Genomic DNA, 20474 nt, shown 5'->3' with positions numbered 1-20474 from the left:
AATTAGCTGAATGAGCACACTGTTGTTAATCACACTCTTTGCACAGTTGCACTAGAAGCTGTCTGCAGGTGCCACATCCACACCCTCGGTGATGGTGTGAAAGTCACTCATCTGCTGGCTTACATTTTGACCCAAAATACAGCAGATGTAACTTCATGGCATCAAGAGTTTTCCAAACATTCAAGAACATTCCCAATACTTACTCTAAAGCACACACATCAAATTAAGTGGGACTTTTATTTTTCTTAGAAGTACAATCAGAAGAGCTCCATTTTACGAACATTACTTTAGCAAATGATTTTTGTTTAGTTCACCACTATCTCTTGATTCATATTATCCAGGCAGCACTCGCATCCAAATGGTTCAAGCATTGAGGTATTTTGCATGGTGTTTGATGTGGTCATTAATAAACGAAGCAATGAAATAATAGCTGTGATCATAACCCTAGAAAAGAACAACAATAAAGAAATCAGCAGAGAACATCTCATGATAAAGCAATCATGCTAAGCTCTCTTAAAGGAAATGTAATGACTCTACTGGTTTTATCCATCTTAAGAAATACCTGGAATATATATAAAAATAGCAAGGTATACATAACAGGCTAAGTACAGATGAGCACTAGGAAGCTGAACAAACAGAAAGTCCCTTAACCTGCCCAGATCTGGGCCTGTAAGCTGGAGATGGGTAACAGCAAGGCTCAGCTGCAGAGTGAGAGGCAATCTGAGAGAACAGTTGCCCTCACAGGCACTGTTCTTCTGGTAAAACACAGGGGGGATAAAGGAGAACAGAGCCCAGGTCTGAGTTACTGCTCCATCACTGTGCTGAAATGTCACCCTCTGGTCCACAGCCCTTCATCAGCACTAACTCTATCTTTAGGTGCAAGGCTTATGATAAAGCAGAGAGGACAATCCTTCACTCTCCACAACTGAGCTCCTCACGGGGTCTGGGTGGAAGTTGCCAGTGGCTTACAAAGACTCCACTGCCCTCAGGACAGTCTTGTTCTGGGTCACTGTGCTACAGGTAAGAACGATGTAAAGACCTGGGTCTTTCCATGAATCTAGGATATCAAGCAGTTCCACCCCTTCCGTAATTTACACAAACACATTCAAACTAAATAATGAAGTTTTATGCTAAACACGAAACCCACAGCACAGATAAGGGGTGCAGCAGAAGGACATGTGTCACTTTGGCTGTACAGTGACTGCGATGATACTCATTACAAATGATTACTGCTGTGTCTCCACCCGAGCACCGGCAGCCCCGTGCAGGGATCAGCCTGTCCAAGCTGGAAGCACGACGGCACCTAGTGGTGACGCGCGGCTGAATCGGGTGGGTGATGCACACCTTGATGGCCCTGCGACGACAGGAAAGTGTCACTTCTCACCCTCCTCCTCAAGTGACCAGGGACAGGCCCACGGTGAGAGCATGCCTGCCCCCTTACAGACTCTCTTCACTGCCTGCTGTACAGAACCAAAAATCACAAAGAATCTGACAACCAAAGAGTGCAGAAGCAACTTGCCTGCTGCAGTCTGAAGACTACTGGGATTTTCTGCTCGGTGCAGGCAGCGATGAAGTTATCAGGCAGTAACTGGCCTGCAGACAGGAACTGGTCATCTTTGCCTTGGTCAATCAAGATGTCCAGGCGAGCGCCCGAGTAGGACTTCACAAGCTGTGTGGCATCATAGGCCTGCAGAAATCCAAGAGAAATTACTTCATTTACATATCTTCCACGGGTTTCAGTTTGTTGACCGCAGGAAAAGAATGGCACAGACAGAGTCCTGGGCAGTGTTGCTCAGGACACCAAACTGCACTTTGGAAGAACTGAAAACCAGGAAAAATCCAGGCAACTGAAAAATAATACCCATTGCTTTAAAAAGGGCAAATGTACGAGCTAGATAATTACCAAGTTGGCAGTTTAACCAAACAGCACATTCAGCCCAGGGCTGACTTCCTACAGAATGGAAGAGCAGCAATATAGTCAGTACTAATTCACACTCTTCTGCAGAAACTAGATCCTGCTGAAGAAACTTGGTGTCTTGGTGTATTTATTCTGGCAGCTAAAAGTCAAAATACCAGTGTGGCACAACTAAGCTCATGGGCAGGCATTTAACCTGAAGGCTACCATGATCATTTGGTCAAGAATAATTTGTTTCTCAGTCAAAACCAAATTAAAACTCTAAACATATATGTATTAGAATGCAATTAAGATGGGGAACATGTTACCCATGGGGTCCTGTGCCTATTACATGCTCAAAATAAACAACTCCTTTACAAAGACAGCAACGTGTTTAAATGCTGTGGAGAAGACCAATCACCAATGGACAGCAAAATCCAAAGTCCTATACCAAGGCATCAGAGCCATCCTTCCAGGATGCCACCAGGTCCAGAAATGACACTATGATGGAAGTAGGAGCTTGGGCTCAGCCCAGCACTGTGGCCATGGTATCAAGTTATCCTGAACATATTTACATGGCAGTTTTAAGCCAAAATAGAGAGATCAGAGGTTGTATATCTGTTTCAAAGGCAGATCCAGATCCTTTCAAAGGTATATTCCTGATGATTGCTGTTGATCTATTGGTTTGCAGAAGCACTCCAAAACAATTTAAGGGGACAGAAAACAGGTTTTTGGGAGGTTGCTATATTTTGTTTCACAACAAATCCATTACACTAACTCTAAGCAAGTTTAACTCGTGGTTTCTAAATACACAAACTACTCAATTAACAATCAGAAAAGCAGAGAGCACTCTCCAATCCTGTAAAGTTTTAATCAGACCTGGAAGTCTTCCTCAGACATACTTTAATCCAATTTACAAAGGACTGCACTGCAGCTTGTGCTTATTTACAAGGAAATCTGAGTACGTGGTCACGACAATCCCTTCTAACTTAATTATGAAAATACAGTGCAATGTTTAAGTTGAGATTAAAAATACTGAAGGGCTGCCCAAATAATGCAGCAACCATGCAGACAAACATTTTTGTATCTTAGCCATTCATATACAACTACTGACAGCTCAAAATTAAGGTCCTGGAGCTAAAATCTAACTTTGTCTAGTTTAATGCTGTTCTGCAGGATACTAATTTCCAAGTATCTGACAGGCTCCTCTTGGAGGCCTCCCACAGGCTGCCCCTGCAAGATGTCATGAGGCTCATCAGTCTGAACAGTTTGCAGCAGTCTCTCTCTTCAGGCTACTACAAAAATACACTGCTCATAATTGTTCTCAGCCCAGACTTTTAAATCTTCATAAAACTGGGAGGAATGTAGTTGATTTGCTGAGAGGCCTGTATCTCATTACATTTTCATAAGCACCCTAAGGCAACAGCGAGCCACTCCTGCCAGAAACAAACAATGCTTTTCTGTGCTTAAGGGGTGTAGTAGAATATCAGTACCAGCTCATGGGCAATCCAGAGTTTTTTCCCAGGCTCCTGCTGTGAGGTATTTACAGATCACTCATTCATCTGTCATTAAAGAACTGCAGCTGCAACACATACCTCCCATTTGCTTGCATCTGGTCCCAGATATCCACCAAGCGCTTTCTTCCCCCACTGACACTGAATTGGGTTGCAGATAGGAGCAAATGCTGACACAGACTGTTCAGAAAGACAGCAGCAAAAAAAACCAAAACTATGTAACAATGAACTGCAGCAAATGAAACTATTTTTACATTTAATGCCCTCAAAGAACTCAGTATTATGTTTTCTTCTGTCACATTTACAGAAATCTATATAAGCATTAGTATACCTCATATAAGCTATAATTCATCTTACTTTGTACTTTCCAGGATTCTTCAGAGCAAGAATAAGAGCTCCATGACCTCCCATGGAATGTCCAAAAATAGACATCCGTTCAGGGTCAGTTGGAAAATTGGCATTTATTAGTTTAGGCAGCTGTAAAGGAAAAAAAAGCATAATAAAAATGTTAAAGCAACTTGAGTATGTTTAAGAAAAAAGCACACAACTAACCAACTTTTAATGCCACTGAAACCAAAGGCCAATCTCTGGTTCTAGCCTGACATTTGTGATCATGGCCGGAAAGCAACTTGAAGGGGAACGTGAAATCAAAAGGAAACAGTTCAGCTGATAATAAGTAACTCAAAGTGTCTCTATAGAAATCTCCCATGACCTTGTAACACAAGATGTGGGAATTTCCTATGACTGAGCCACATCCCTTTATCTTACCCAGCAACAGCAGGAGAACCCAACAGCCCTTTTACCTCATCCTTTATGTAGGAATACATCCTGTAGTTTGTTTTCCAAGGATCTTCAGTGGCATCCACATAAAAACCAGCACCAGTGCCAAAATCCCAGCTTTCATCTTCTCCTTCAATATTGCAGCCACCTAGTGTGACAAATCTTTCCTTTACTACATGTTCAGAATTGGAGAGCCTGCCATACAAATCAGACTCGGGACACAAGTTTCTCAATCACATCTCTACCCCTTCAACTATAAAACAATTCAGATTTTAATTCATTAGTACAATGCTTTCAAATGCTATTTCAACACTTTCAAAATTACACTTACATAATACCTACAGATATATCCAATTCTAAAGAGTGTCAATATCTCCATAAATAAATATAGCATATACACGTCTTCTAAATTATTTCTGTTAAGCTTTGTCCAATTTATTCAGGAACTTAATCAAAAGCTGGCACTTGTTAATTGGTGCTACCATCTTATTTCAGCCATTAGACCTGTGTGACAAACCATGTATCACCAAATGGTGTGTCCAAGCCAATTTATGTGCTTTAAATAATGCCTGCTACACCGCTCTTTATAAGATTCTCCAGAAGAATAATTCACTGTTCCTATCATTTCACAAGTCTACCTTTTCTGCAATTCATTTCAATTCTCCCACCTATAATTTCCATGAAACTTACATAATTTCTTCTTTGAATACCTGCAGGATTGTATCCTCTTTTCCAAGGCTACACTTTCAAACTAAATTTGCAAATGTGTTCTTGAAAGTCAGGACATCCCACCCAGTCCTCCCTTTGATTAGTCTGTGACTGACCAGCCTGGTCTGCAGAACCTAATGTAGTAGTTCAAGGTATATGTGAGAGGAATGTTTTGGAGAAAGAGAGGCCATTATTTCCTACCTATTATTTTACCACAGTCAGATTACAGTGCAAACCCACACGTCACTCAACAGTCCCTCACAATTTGTGCAGAGATGGCTGCTACCCTCCCACAGTGTGAAATCAGGTTTGTACAAGGATCACAGTTGACTTTGCTCCAGTGACATGCCCTTGGACACTGAGTGATTCTGTAACTTAACAGTACAGCAATCACAGGGACTGGGGTGCTTAAATATGTTGGATGTAAGAAGTCTGTCTTCAGTACCTTGGAGATGGACAAAAACTCAGAAAGCCCTGCCAGGCAATGAAGGCATAGTGCTCATTATGCTAAAAAAAAAAACTTTCAGGAAGCCTTGGAAAAAAAAGAAATTTGAAAAGGAATCTGCACAACATTGTTCAGTATACCTGTCTGGAAAAACAAACCCCTTCAAAGTAAGAAAAGTGAAGTCTATCAAGGCCTGACTGAGGGTCTGTAATGACAAGTATTTAATGATTTCATGCAGTCTTTTTCCCCATCCAGATACATCTCCTGGCTCTTGGAAGGTAATTCTCATGCACTACATAATTAAAATGCATATGTAAGCATTTTCAATACCTCTCAGCTCATAATTATATTTGAATTGCTTTTCACTTGTTTCTCCAGACAGCTCAAACTGACTTAAGAACATCTGAGGTCTCTGAGCTAAAATTTAAGGGAATCATATGAAGCTCATACCAAAACTCATTTAAATAGTAGAGCAATCCTTATCAGTCATTAGGCTAAAAGGCAAAAGAGAAGCTACCATGAGGGACTTAAAAGAAATTGGACAAAGCAATGACCTATGCAAAGGCAGTTACACATTGAAAGAGACAATTTACACAGATGTTACCAAAAACAAGTTCCAGTCCAACTACCCAATATGAATAAAGCAAAGGTTAGTTGCCCATCTCTAGCCTGCAGCAAATAGCAACAACAAAGTGTGAAGTTCATTCATTCACAAGTTTTGCTCTTCTGCCTCTCTTCTTCGATAGAAACACGTATTTACATTCTTTGACCTGACACAACTTCAAAACCTAGATGCAAAAAATACTTTATGGAAAGAACATTGCTTCTTTTCTATACTGCCTGCAGTCAGATCCAATCCATTAAAGCTTGGTAAATATTAGAAGGCTGACACCTTTGCTTACAGCACTCATGAGACTGTGGCAGAATCCAACAAATACAAAACAATTAATCCCCAGTATTTCCAATAACTGCAGATCCACCATTTTCAGATTTCCCATACCATAAGCTCAGCCTTATACAAATAACACATAATTTTAAAAATCCATTCCTCAGTAGTCTGTTGTAGCTGCAGGGGAAAAGGGTTTCTAGTCTGTTTTTCAAGTATTGTAATCCTCTGAAGGCATATATTTAATTTGCTTTAGAAGACAAAATACAATTAAGAGCAAGCATTACATCTTTGTGTGGCAACACAGTTTTGCAGGTTTTATAGGGTCTCAGCAAGGCACACAAAATGTCAGCAAGAATTCTAACAAGACACATTTGTTGTTTCACTTTTCTTCCCTCTCCTCGTCTGTGCTGAACTCTAGAGCCCTCTGTTCTAGTTTTAGTGCCACAACAATAAATTCCAATGTCCAAACCTCACTACCCTGTTACTAAGAACACATACAATGTAATCTAGAGAACAATGCAGGTGTGCAGAGGTCAAATTCTGACTCAGGTGGGCAGCACACATTTCAGCACACTGCAGCACTCCTTTCTCTGAGGACAGAGAGTGCCCTTCAGTGTCATGACTGTCAGCATGTCTCTTGTGGAACTCACGTGGGCTGGTGTCCGGTGCCACCACAATGAGGCCGTGCTCGGCTGCCGCTTGTTGGAACGCGGCTTTCGTTATGAAATTCTGTTCTGTGCAGGTCAGCCCTAGGGAAATAAAAACATCCTTGGTTACCCATTGCTCGTGGCATTCTGGTTTCAAAACTCTTTTTGACAGAAAAGGTTTTAGCACTTTCCAGCACTGTGCATTTAAACCCACTGACCACAGGCATTTGCTAAGGCTGACACTGTTAGCTTCTGACCCCTCATCCTCCAACTACATTTTGCTTTGTACTGTCATCTCAGCTGTTTGCATTACAGAACCACACATGTGGTCTGACAAATTCTACATACTTAAACAGGATAAAGGGCTCATAAGCACCCTGGCTCCAAAGCCACAGCAATACATGCCTTTTCTACAGCAGCAGGTCCAAATAAAGTCTAGTTACAAATAAATTATATTTCACACCAATATTTCAATTTTGCTTCACTATGCAAATTGAGAGGAGTTAGTGATTCTACTTTTCTCTGAGGACAAGTTGCCAGTAACCTAATTTGACTGATGTATTGCCCAGGACAATACAGTTTACATTCAATGAAATAAATGTGCTGCATGGCTTAGACTTCTTCAGACAATTCTGATGTTCCTAACTTCAAGTATAAACACTTTTACCCAGCCCACTGTCATGACACAAATCAGACCCACCAGCAATTTTGTGATAAGGAACACAAGTCTCTACACTAACAGTCCTGGTCTCCAACTTTCTAAACACAAGTCTCAATAAAACAACTCCTCAACTTACAGAACAGAGTTTCTGCTTTTTATTTTGAATAAAAGAAAAAAGAAATTAATTAATTAATTTTTGATGAGACAACTTCACGCCTGCTGCACAAGGCTCTTCAGCCCCTGGCCCTTTCTGATCCCACAGGTTTACTTCACACCAGACATGCTTGTGCTAAGGCAGCTGACAGTACCTCTCTTTCCAAGTTCACCAGTTCCTTCCTGCAAAGTTATACTTGGAACAAGGTAGAGACCACAGAACAAACGTGCTGTCTTCCACGGGCTCTTTGCACATCCCTACTCTGTCAGCTGAAGCAATTTTTAGAAACAAACAAGAGCAGGAGGGGTCCCAACAGGAAGGCCTTACAGGAGAAGGCCTTTATATATACACTTTGGAACTAAAGATAGGAACCTTTTAGAACTAAAGGGTAGAACACTTTGAACACAGAGCATTTTAGAACACAATCTGGTAGGCTACCCCCAAGCTGCATTCTGATTTATCACAGCACACTCAAACTAATTGTGCCTTCCAGAAGATCGGTTTCTGTAGAATCCAAGAGCTGCCACTGCAGTACCTCTACATTAAGTTTTCAGCAACTGTAGTGCAGTAGTTTAAAAATGCTTAAGATTGTATTTTAAAGTTACTAAGACTCAGGTTACTTACCTGAGAGCCAATACAACACAGGACACTTCCCAGTTTCAGCTTTTGGAGGCAAGTAGATTCCAAATTTCATTTTGCATTTCAGCTCTGCACTGTATTAATAAAATATTCCTTGTTATCACCACTACTTAATTAACAAGGTCACTACCATTAAAAAAGGATTCAGTGGACCAGTGCATTTCATTGAAAGGGAGATCTGATCAGTGAATTGTAACAACTAAGTTAAAGGAAGGGAAAATCAATTTTTAACTCAGTCTTAGACTCTAGATTTGGCAACAGCTAACTTTTCAACCTTGTTCTGAATATACTTAAAACAGAGACTTACAAATAAGCCACATTTTCACAGTGCTGCTAACAAAGAACAGGTTGAAAATCAAATTTTGAATCACAGCAATATTTAGCTTGAGCTTTGGCAATCAAATTGCAAAGCAATTTTTACTGAAGAACACATCCACATGAATTGCACAACAGAAAATACACAGTATGTGTCAGCAAGGAGATTTTCAATCTACTAAGTCTACCACGTCTACGACCAATTAGTTGCTCAATTAATGCTAAAGCCTAAAACTATCAATAAACTCTTATCTAAGCACAACTGATGATTTTATTTTTATTTGGATCAAAATTTTTTAAAAGCTTGGTTTTATAAACCTTCAATAAACAAGAATCTATTCACTGAGTCACTGCTCACAGCACTTTCCCAGAGTGCACAGAAGTAAGTGAGCCAGTAGCAAGTGGAACTTGGCAAACACAACTCTGTGCTGCAAACAGGACAACCCAAAGTAACCAAGCTCTATTTCCAAAGGTAAAAGTACCAGCTTCCCACCTCAGCTCTGCAGCACTAAATATACTAGATTATGTTAAACATTAACACAGAAATTCAAGAGCACAGCCAAAGCAGCAGTAGACATTATTCCTAAATGAAATATGGATATTAGTGAAAGCATGCTGTTTTCCTGCAGACTGAAAACACTGACAGCAATGGATTCACTGCCCCAAGCTAAACAACTTGGTTGCTTTAGTGGCGTTTACCTGTCGTGTTCAAACACCTTCTGGAAACCTTCAAAGCATTTGTTGCTGGAAACCTGTTTCAGTGCCATGATTTTAACTGGGGAATGAAAAAAAAAAGAATAAAAAAGAAGAAAGTTAAATTTGAAAATAAAACAATCCTGGTCTTAGACTTTTTGAGAACAGAAGAGTTGAATACAACTTGTAGTATCTTTGCTAAATGTTACCATTTCTCAGAAGAATTTCCTGCACATGCTTTCTGATCTTTCATTAACTTTCCATTTCCCCACAAAAAAGGGACAGGGGAGGCTGAACTCTTGTGAGCAGAATGGGCAAAGCCTACCTGCTTTCCTATACACCCACATCTCCAATGACCTTTTCCTCAGTACTAACTGTGGCTTGCTCTTTGGCTACCAAACAAGCATTCCCATGTGCTGTGGTTAAACTGGACCTCCCTGTGCCAGGCTATTACTTCCACAATTACCATGCAGGAAAAAAACCTGTACCACCATTCCTTCTCTTGTGTGTGACAGTATCCAGCCACGAACTACCACAATACTGAGCATTATTCTCATCTTTGATGGAAGTTAATTACCAGTTCTAACAGTCTGCGGGACAGCAGAAACAGAGGAGCAGAAGGCTTATTTCCACAGCAAACAGTATGAAAAATACAAGCAGCAGCATGGGAGTTTTAGAACAGCTGGTAGTGCAAGTGTGCTACAGAAACAAGGGAAGGCTGACACAAAAGTGGTCACTGTCAGCTTGCACGGGGCAGTAAGGCCAAGCAGGGAGCTGAAAGATGAACAGACTGCAGGGTCACAGAATTGCAGAATATTCCGAGTCAGGAAGGGATGCCTGGGGATCATCGCATCCAGCTCCCTGGCCCTGCACAGGACTATCCCCAAGTGTGACAGCATGTGTCTGAGAGCATTGTGGAAATGCTTCCTGAACTCTGTGAAGGCTTGGGGCTGTGACCACTTCCCTGGGGAGCTGCTCCAATGCCCAACCATCCTCTGGGAGAAGAACCTTTTCCCGATATCCAGCCTAAACCTGCCCTGACACAACTTCAGGCCATTCCCGCGGGTTCTGTCACCGGCACACAAGAAAATCTTGAGGGGAACCCAGGTAACATCAGACCAGGTAACAATGTCAAAACAAGCGTCCCATCCCTCACACCTGCGCGCTCCTACGGGGCACCGGGCAAGGAGAACCACGCAGCACGGAGAGCCCTCGGGGGCTCAGCGCTGTCCCCACAGGGCTGGGGCTGAGGCTGAGGCCGCCCGCCCGGCAGCGCCTCACCGCCATGGCACGGAGCGCCGCCAAGGCCCGGGCCCGCCTCGGGACGCCTCTTTCCCCACAGCCAGCCCTGCCCGCTGCGCTACAGCGCTCCCCTGTGCCCCCATTGCCGCCCTCCCGCCTCCGCCAGCCCGCACGGCCCAGGCGCTGCCGCCGTCGCCTCCCCGCCCTCCCGGCCCGTTCTTGCTGCCGCTCCCGCTCCTTACCGCGGCAGAGCGGCGGGAAGGGGCGGCCCTGTGTGGAGGCGGCTCCTCCTCCCGCCCCGGGGCCGGCCCGCACCGCCCTCGCCCCCGCCCGCCATGGCGCTGCCGGGCCCGGCCTCCTCCGGGGCTGCAACACGCCAAAACACGTGTAAACATTTTACTGAAAACAGTTGCGGTGAAAAATGCGTATTTTGTGATTGGCTTTTCGCAAATATTAAAATGAATATTATATGTATTATGTTAGAAAGCTATGCTGTATTAATTTTCTTAAGTAGTGTGTTAAATATAGTTTTTGGTTGTAACATAATGTTAAAATAGAAACTATGTATGTGAGATGTTTTTTAAAGAAAGGAATGAGGTATTCGCGCCAGATAGCAGCCACAGGACACCTAAATCTTTCAGAGAAAGAGAATTTATTGCTCCATTATCAGAAGAAACTTCTTCCTGCCTCAATCAGCTGTGAAGACGACATTAGGATTAAGAGAAAGAAATTGACACTCACTAGACAGAATCCTTTGTTTGAATGGAATTTATGCATCATCTATGAGGTGTATGAATATGCAGCAGGCTATTGCTTTTAAGGGTTAATCCTCTGTAAACGTGTGTCCTTTTTCGGGCTTATTTTGCCTAGAAAGAGGTACCCGGACTGTCCGTAACTCTTTGTTCTTATTGTCTCATATTGTCCTAAATCCTAATTGTCCAAATTTTTATTACTCTAATTATATTACTATTTTTATAACAATTTTATTACTATTAAACTTTTAAAATTATAAAAACAAGTGATTGGCATTTTTCACAGTTGCTTTATGATGTTTGGTCTCTATATACTTTGAAGTCTAATCAAGAAAGGAGATTTAATCTGTGAAACAGCAGCGAACAAGCTCTAATTGATGTCCAAGTGCTAGAAAGACAAATTGATTGTCGATAGAATTGCCTTGTTAAATTTTAGGGCTTGACATGTTTCAGTGGTCTGAGACCTAGAGAGAGGTTAGCAAAGCTTGGGGACAGGGATGTGCTGCTCTTTGTGGGCACAAAGAAAGCAGAATTCACGGGCCTTAAGGACATTTGGCAGAACTCCTGGGACAGGGAAGAAAATAACAAAGAAAACTCATTAACTGAGCTGAAATCACCTCTAATTGAGTAGAAGATAATTCTGATGGGGAGAATGTGACCATTGACTCGAAACCCACTGACTCAAGAAATGCACCAGAGAATCCATAATAGTGAACTTCAAAGCAGCCTTTGTGTTCCTGTCATGGTCTCTTGACCATTTCAAGAGGGGAAAAGTTGCTGAAGTGGCCTGAGCTGGGACCACTGCATTGTTGCATTGCAAATGTTTTACTTCCCCTCAGGATTTCAGAGTTCTTCATAGGAGATGCCACCAGACAACTGCTGATTTTATAATAAATCCAAATTCTAGTGTAGGTATTTTACACCTTGCCTGCAAGATCACAATGTAAGTTATTTGGTAGTGCTTCCATCTTATTCATAACCCAAATGATCCTACTTTGTGCTGGGCTTTTATTATTTATTTCTTTATTTATAAATTTGCAGCTAAACTTGCCTATCAGTTGTCAAAAAATGTCCTCAGCAAAGCTCCCTCCTACTTTGTAGTCTTGTACCATATACTGCTTTGGCAGTAACTATTTTTGCCTGTAACATTTTTCAGCCTTGACTTTTCCAATTCCTTTTATATTTTTGAACCCTATTTCTAGCAATGCACGGTACTGACAATTTTGTCCCCCCATTACTTTCCATTCTTCCCCAGCAGATCCATTTGGACCACAGCTGCTGGACCCCACATCTGGGCCTTGCATCCTGTCTTCCAGAGCAACTTTCCTATCCTACCTCTGTACTTGGATGTAGTTGGTACAAATAGTCTGTTTCTGAGCTGTTTAAACCTCCTCATCCCAACTTTTTTCTTTCAAGCTGTGTTTAAATTGCAATCAATCAAATTAAATTATGTACTTAAGTACTCTTCAGATTGTTCCTTCCACCTCTATGTGTGCATTTTGTAGCTCCCTAAATGTCTCTCACTAGCAAGATAATGCCCAGTTGGTTATTTGAACTGAACTGTAGCCAGTCTGTTTTCTCTCTTATATATCTAGATGTTACACACATCTCGTTTTCCCTGGTATCTGCAATTGTTTTTATCTATTTATGTACTGTCAGTATGAAATCTGCCTATCTCAGGCAGTGATACTGATCAGATTTTGATGTGTTTGTGCTCTTCTGGTCCAAGTCCATTAGATAACCTCTGCCCTATTTACTCCCATTCCAGAGTGAACATTCAGAAAGGTTCACCTGAGAGCCTGCTGATGAGTTTCCTGGCCTCCCCAAATCTCCATGTCAAGATGTATGCATTATTTTTATGTCTTTTCAGTTAAAAATGGCTGAACATAAATGCATAGGTAAATTATGTGAGAGCTGTGTCTCAGCCCTTCAGAGAGCTGTTTTCATGGCACAGAGCTGAAACACCAGGATAGTGTTAAGAACAGTATAAGGCAGAAGGAGCCAAGCTGGTACAGTCTCTTCTGTGCTGTGGTATAGATCTTTCTAGTATCTTTGGTTATAGACATTTGTTTGACCTTAATTCCATTTCTGTATCCTTTCAGACAGCATCTGCAGTTCTCACCTGTGAATTCATTTTGTTTGCATTCTGCCTATTATTTCAGATTCTCTAAAAAATACCAGATGTGAAACAAGCTTCCTTCATCATTAAAAGGCTTCTTATATGGTACAGCAGGGCAACCAGTAGAAATGAGGATATTAAAATAAAAGAATGACAGATAGTCAGTTTGGAAAATATTTTGGCTTATGTACTCTTACTTTATTATATTCCAATACAGCACATGCTGTTCCAACATACTTTCTCTGTGTTCTCTCTACACAGACAGTGCTTTCTACCATCTTACCACTCAGATCACTGGATGATCTCATCCAGTGGTGAGATATGATTTCACATCATCCACCAAGAATTTCTCTTGGTATGGGTAAGAAAGTCTTTGCATTCTGTCAGAAAGGTTTTTGCCTTTTCACCATCTTTTCTGTACTTGGGAAAACATACCATTAGCTTCAACACTCCCAAACACATTTTTGTGAAGCTTGCAGCAAGAAACTTCTACATTGCAACCAAGCAACCTGTATGTCTTTAAGCTTATGGCACCAAATTTTTCCTTTCCCATTTTCTTTGCAGTAAGTAGTCTTTCCCTCAGCCACACATCTGGGTACACACTTTTCTAATGTTTTAATACTTTTTGTGGTAGTCTGAATTCAGGGTGGTGGTTACTAATGTCCTCCTACCTGCTTTTTCAGCCTTTTTTTCTCAACTTTTTGTACGTGATCTCATCATCACTTTTGGTTATTCAGAGCTCTGAATCCACACTTCACTGTTGACTTGGCCAAGAGATTATGTGTTTGCTGTTCTTTTCTGTAAAGAACTTATCCGGTGTTCTTTATTGCAATTGTTTATAATTAAGTCTTTTAGAATTCTAATATGATTTTTATCTAGATTATCTTAAACTGTCTGATGCTATGCTATCAGTGATTTTCAAGAAACATATATGCTGGCAGCAGTATCATCCCTGACTATATTTCATCCTGGTTGTATTGACACAACCTGTTTCAAGTCTTTAGTTTTTCATGGGAGAAAGTTTGCACAGGGAAAGGGAGAATTTTCTGTACAACTGTATTGTTAGTGATTATCTTTATTATTTCCCCTTCTACATCCATCTATCTTTTACCTTTTATTCCTACATGGAAATTGGATCTGAGCTTCTTTTCTTTCTTTCCTATGCATCCTCACTTTCTTTATCTGTGTACATTGAGGGCTTTTTTCTGCTTTGTTCTAATTCTTTATTTCATTCTTTCCTTTCTGTTCATTAGTGTGTCATTTGAGTCCATAGGTCTTTTGGGGACACAACATTGTCCTTTGGTCTTGCTTGCTCTGTAATCCCAGTTCCATAGCTCCCCTGGCTCCTCTTTCACTTGGCTTTACCTTGGATTGGTGCTCCTGCAGCACTGCACTGGGGGTCAGGAATGGCCTCAATAGCTCTGAGCTGCTATGAAGCTGAGCACGTTCATAAATCCTCTTTGCAGAGAGGCTGTGGAAAATATATACACAGAAGATTTTGCAGTTGCAGAAACAAGTAATTTGTGATAAGAAAATAGAAGTAGTAATGGTTTTTGAAAAATTCTTTGTCCCTGGAGAAGTTAAAGCACTTACAACTTTTCCAATGGAAAAAACCACCCAATCATGCTTCTTTTATTATAGTAATGTAAGAAATATTAGTAATATTTTCCAATCACTTCAGAAAAATGGAAAATTAAACACATTGCAACTCGTATTAAATCAAGTGAGGAATATGCTTCTGATAATTCTGACAGAAAGTATCTTCCTTTTAATGTGTTACAATTAAAAATGATGAAGTCTTCTTTTTCATAGTAAATTATTTGCATACATTTGTATTATGTCTTTTGTTTTCTATTTCTTTCTAGTATGGATTAATTTTGAACCTATGAAGAGTCCGCTTGTTTGAGAAATTTTTCCACATGCAGTTTTAAATATCTCATTTACCGAACCCTTGAGGCTGGTATTTTGAATTCAGATATTCAAGTAAACTTTGATGTATAGTTGCAGCTAAGGAAAGATATTGGCTGACAGGAATGTAATCATGAAGATCTGATTTAGCAAATGCCAAAGGACAAATTTAAATCCAATTTAAGCCAATAAATAATATAGTACAAAATCAGGGCTTGTCTTATTAATGGGAGCTGCAAGGAGAGGTGGAGGCATAAATGCCATTTGTTTAGGCTTGTGGTTGTCATTCCAAGGGAGACAGGCTTTTCTTTAGGTCTTATGGAATAAGTTAAGATCAGCAACACCAGCTGGCATGCCTTGATCCCTACATGAGCCTTGAAGTAATACATGTACAGTAGACTTCCTTTCTTGGTCTTGGTGGACAGTTCAGGCCACAGACTTGAAGTCATTTATCAAAACCAGGGTCGAAGTAGCAGAAGGAGCTTCATGTGTATCATAAATTCTTCCTGGATTTTTATCATAATACTTGAGGATTATTTAAATCTGCTAGCTATAATGAGGTAAGACAGAGAGTCATGCAAAATTACAAGAAAAGATTACTTAAGAGAGGATGGTTTTTAGAAAAGCTGAGGAAAAGAGTAATTTATTGCTGTGAAAGATGAGTATGGTATCATGCCTACATGGCTTTTGGAACAACTGGCCTGATCCTCAGCAGAGAGAATATTTTTCCATAATATTTATGATTCCTAGAGGGAGTACAGGCAATGAAAGGGTTGTACTTTCAACCTTTAAGATGAAAAAGTAGAAGTAGATGCTTATATTGCCCAAAGACAATTGGCAAAAAACTTGATTGATCTGATTTTAAGAAAAGTCTTCCGAAAGTTTAAAAAAAAAACCAAACTTGAAGGGAACAAGTTTTCAATCACTAATATAGGGATTATTTAGTTAGTGTCTAGAAGTGTCTACATTAGTGTCTAAAAGATCAAGAAAACTAAGGGCAGGTCAGCCTTACCACCAGCCTTACCATTCTCAGGAAAGTAATGGGACAAATCCTCTTGGGAGTCATTTCCAGGTATACAGAGAAGAAGAAGGTGAATAGGAATAGCCAACATGGATTTACCAAGAGCACAGCACACCTGACCAGTCTAATTACCTTCTGAATAGAATTCTGCATCAACGGAAAAAGCAGGAGCAGTTGAAGTTGTATACATTATCAAGGGCTTGGAAAGAACTTCTAATAATTCTCCTTGTTTCCTTTAAAAAGATTGGAGAAATAAAGTGGGTGGGAAATTGGCTTCATTGCTGGGCTCAGAGAGTATTGATGAGCAGTCCAGAGTCCAGCTGCCAGAGTGACACTCCTCAGGGATTGATACGATGGACAGGACTGTTTGATGTCTTGTTTGGTGACCTGGGTGATGAGATGGAGGGCAGTCTGAGACTGTAGGTAAGAAAAAGCCACTCCCTGCAGTAACAAAGATAAAGAGAGAAGGATAATAGACCTTTAGGAAAAGAGGAGACTTCAGTTTAGAAATATATTCTGGAGTTCTGGAAAAAAAAATCTAAGTTGCAGTGAGGAAGGGACTATTGATAATATAGGTCACTATTGATAATACAGCTCACTGAAAGAAAAGGAAAGAGCTTATTGCTATTGACAGTGACAGATCCAGAGTGCAAAGCACTGTAGAAAAACCTATTGAAGCAAACCTTCTCACTTGAAGGGTTCACTGTCTACAAGACAGGAAGGGGGGAAAAATAATTTCTGCACTTCTCACATGGAGAACAGAAATATTGACTTCCAGAGTGCAGCCATGGTGATTATGCTTCTGTGGAAACTTCAGCCATTATTTTATGCATAGTTATAGGCAACAATTCCAAAACTTTTGGTGGTGTAACTGTTGGATTAGTCTGCTTCTGAATCCTGAGATTTTCTGCCTTGTTTGACCATGAATAGTTCCCTCTTTCAAAAGAATTTCTGAAGTAGGTATCCTTCCTTGGATGAATTTTCAGGTCCTGTGTGCTGCTTTCCACACAGTAAAACACTTTTTTTCTCGTGGGAATTATCAAAGTGGAATTTTAGGATAATCTGTCTTTCTTTGGGTCATTCAGGGTCTCACAACTGCTGGACTTCCTCTTGGGAAGTGCCTTTACAAACCACTTTTGATCCAGATTTTTGCTAGTTCTACAAACCTAAAGGAAGTAAACCTGGCTCATTTCAAACACATAAATCTCAATTGCAATAACTCTGCATTGCTAGATTTTTTTTTATGGGTCAATAAGAACTGCAGATTTCCAGATGTGTGTTTGAAATCTGTTTTCACTAGCACTGGAAAGTAGAGCTTTATAGGAAGGGGACCTTCATCCATGTCTTTTAAGTTCTGGATTCTGTTCCTAGCTTACTGAGTGGCTTCTTTTGCTGATTTTATCTCACTGTACCTCAGTTGCCCATCAGCAAACAAGTCCCCAGCAACAGTTGTCTCTTCCTGAAAACAGTAAGAATAAATAAAAGTGGATGTAGTCTGACAGTGACTGCAGTAATCTGTTTAACTTGCTTCTTTCCCCATTTTTATCCTTAGGTGTAGATCTGTAAGGTGAAACCTCCCTTAATATGTCACAGTGTGCTCCTCTTTCATCAGCCACTGGCTTCTTGGGCAGATCAGAAGAATCTGAATCAGAATCTTTTTACCTTCTCCCAGAAGGTAGAATGGGTTCCTTAAAAGACCCATTCAGCAAAGAAGCTATTTCCCCTTAAGGATCCCCAGTGTGACTGTTAATAGTCCCCTTACAGGGGGAAAAATATTCCCTATACCTATCTCCAGGCTTAGACTTAGCCCCATAAGCCCCAAGTATTTAGTTTTGAAAAGCAAAGTTATGTGGCCAGATTACATCTGCGGTTAGTTGGGAATGGAGCTATTTTATATTTGTGGGATTTGAAGACTGGGATTTTCTTCAGTAGGTAATTCTAAAGGGTGATTCTTTCCACTTGCTTAAATACTGATTTTAGGCTGCCTCTCTTTCTCTATTGCCTCTAGGAGCTGGCTCAACTGGCTTAGGCCTGGACATTTAACTAGGAGTCATCAGCAGTTCTCCATGAAAAAATAACTTTTTCAACTTGCAGACTTTTTGCTTTTTCTGCAAAGAGGCATGGATCACCCAAACATCTTTGTCATTTCAAATTATTCAGCAGCCTAGACTTTACAAAACAAGCATGTTGTAAATTTGATTGGAAATTCAGCAACCATTGTTTTGAATACTGATTTCTTTGCTTCCATTTCCTGTGGCAGTTGTGTAGATGCAGGAATACAGTTTTTACTGCTGGGTTCCTGAGAGCTGTGAAAAAGTGTTTAAGAATTCCGGGACTCTCAATCTCTTCTTCTGCTACAGAACACTTACAATGTAACTGGAAGAATAAAAGAATAAAAGTGAACTAAAAAAATGCTAATATTTGTATTGTCAGTGAATTGTGACCTAAGAATTTGCAAATAAACTCTTTGAGATTTTTTAAGGTCAATTGCAAAGGCACTAGCAGAAATATTTATGGAAGGGCAGGTGTCCTGCCTTCATGGTGAAGACTGATGATAATGACAAGAAACTGTCTTAACTTCTGGGGTTTTTTGAGCCTTTCATAAGGGACTACGTTGATGCATATGCAATGCTGACTCCTTTCAGAGAATACATCTGTAGGTGGAACTCAGTTCTTTTCCAAACATCTTTGCTTTTCTGTCTTGAAGGCCATACTGATAAACTAAATGTATTGTCTTTCAATGATCAGTGCAGATTATGTAGAAACAGGTAAATCTGGCAGGGAGTTTTCCAAAGAACATAAAAAATTATGACATTCTGGAGCCTACATACAGAGGTCTAGTAGTGCTGAGGTAAAACAGTGGATTTGCAGTTCTGATACATTTCACCATACCACCATATGTCACATATTTACAGCTAAAACAATCTGATTCCCTGTGTCTGATAGCTTCTGAAAAATACAGCTTTGTATGCTTTTTTTCTATGCACTATAAAGCTCAATGAAATCTTAAGATGAGAGCAAGGTTTTGAAGGGCTTGTTATTAACAGCTGTACTACTTTGATATGCATTGCCATTGCAAACAAGAGCTTGTTTGCTGTGAGATCACTTGGAGGAATAAATTTATTTTGGTCTTAGTACAGGGAAAATGAAAACTATTAAAATCCACTTGTGGTTCTTATTTCACTGCTCTTTGTGAAAGAAAATACCGACAATAGATGGCACTGTGGTTCTGTGGCCCGGGGGTTATTTCTGTCTCTGTAGCGGTGCCACGCTCTTTGTGCTGCTCTGGCGGTGAGGCTGACCCGGGCTGGACACCCCATGCCCACCAAACTCCCACTGCTCTCCTCAGCCAGGCAGGGCAGAGGAAACACAAGGAAAACTTCGTGATCACTCACCAATTACTGTCATGGGCTAAACAGACTTGGCTTAGGGAAATTATTTATTGTCAATCAAATCAGAGTAGTCTAAAGAGATATAAAAGCTAAATCTTAAAACAGCTTCACCCCTCTCCCATCTTCCTGGGCTGAACTTCACTCCTGATTTTCTCTACCTCTTCCCCCACAGTGGCACAGAGGGATGGGGAATGGGAACTCGTTCAGCCGGTAGACTTTGTTTCTGCTCTTCCTCCTCAGGGAGAGGACTCCTCACTTCCCCTGCTGCAGCTTGAGGTTTCTCCCTCTGAAGACAGTCCTTCATGAACTTCTCCAACATGCATCCTTCCCTCTGCAGTTCTTCATGAACTGCTCCATTGTGGGTCACAAGTCGGGCCAGCAAACCTGCTCCAGAGGGGCTCCTCTCTCCACTGACTTCCCACAGATGCTGCCAGGAGCCCCCTCCAGCACGGGCTCCCCACGGGGTCACAGCCTCCTTTGGCAAGGACCTGCTGCAGCGTGGAGCTCTCCGTGGGCTGCAGGGGGATCCAGGCTGCCCTATGGACCTCCCTGGGCTGCAGGGGGATCCAGGCTGCCCTATGGACCTCCCTGGGCTGCAGGGGGATCCAGGCTGCCCTATGGACCTCCCTGGGCTGCAGGGGCTCAGCTGCCTCCCCATGCTCTGCACCAGGGGCTGCAGGGGAATCTCTGCTCCAGTGCCC

General features: G+C 41.1%; 1 protein-coding gene across 2 annotated transcripts; it reads right to left on the bottom strand.

Annotated features, from left to right (window-relative positions):
* Positions 1–218: 218 nt before the first annotated feature.
* ESD (esterase D) lies at positions 219–10865 on the bottom strand. 2 transcript variants are annotated; one of them, XM_066545003.1, is made up of 9 exons: positions 10824–10865; positions 9346–9421; positions 8317–8405; positions 6881–6979; positions 4212–4336; positions 3766–3885; positions 3490–3588; positions 1520–1687; positions 219–444 (listed from the first exon to the last, which is right to left on the bottom strand). In XM_066545003.1, exons 2-9 carry the CDS (start codon positions 9411–9413, stop codon positions 364–366), a joined length of 849 nt encoding a protein of 282 aa, XP_066401100.1. In that variant the 5' UTR covers positions 9414–9421; positions 10824–10865; the 3' UTR covers positions 219–363. The 2 variants fall into 2 exon arrangements, with proteins under 2 accessions (XP_066401100.1, XP_066401101.1); XM_066545004.1 differs by lacking the exon at positions 10824–10865 and adding an exon at positions 10376–10634.
* Between the last annotated feature and the right edge of the window lie 9609 nt (positions 10866–20474).

Source organism: Molothrus aeneus, chromosome 2 (genome assembly GCF_037042795.1).
Source record: "Molothrus aeneus isolate 106 chromosome 2, BPBGC_Maene_1.0, whole genome shotgun sequence".
In the NCBI taxonomy this organism is placed as follows: Eukaryota; Metazoa; Chordata; class Aves; order Passeriformes; family Icteridae; genus Molothrus; species Molothrus aeneus.
The sequence above is the reverse complement of the archived record's forward strand: the minus strand, read 5'-3'. Positions and strand labels throughout refer to the sequence as shown.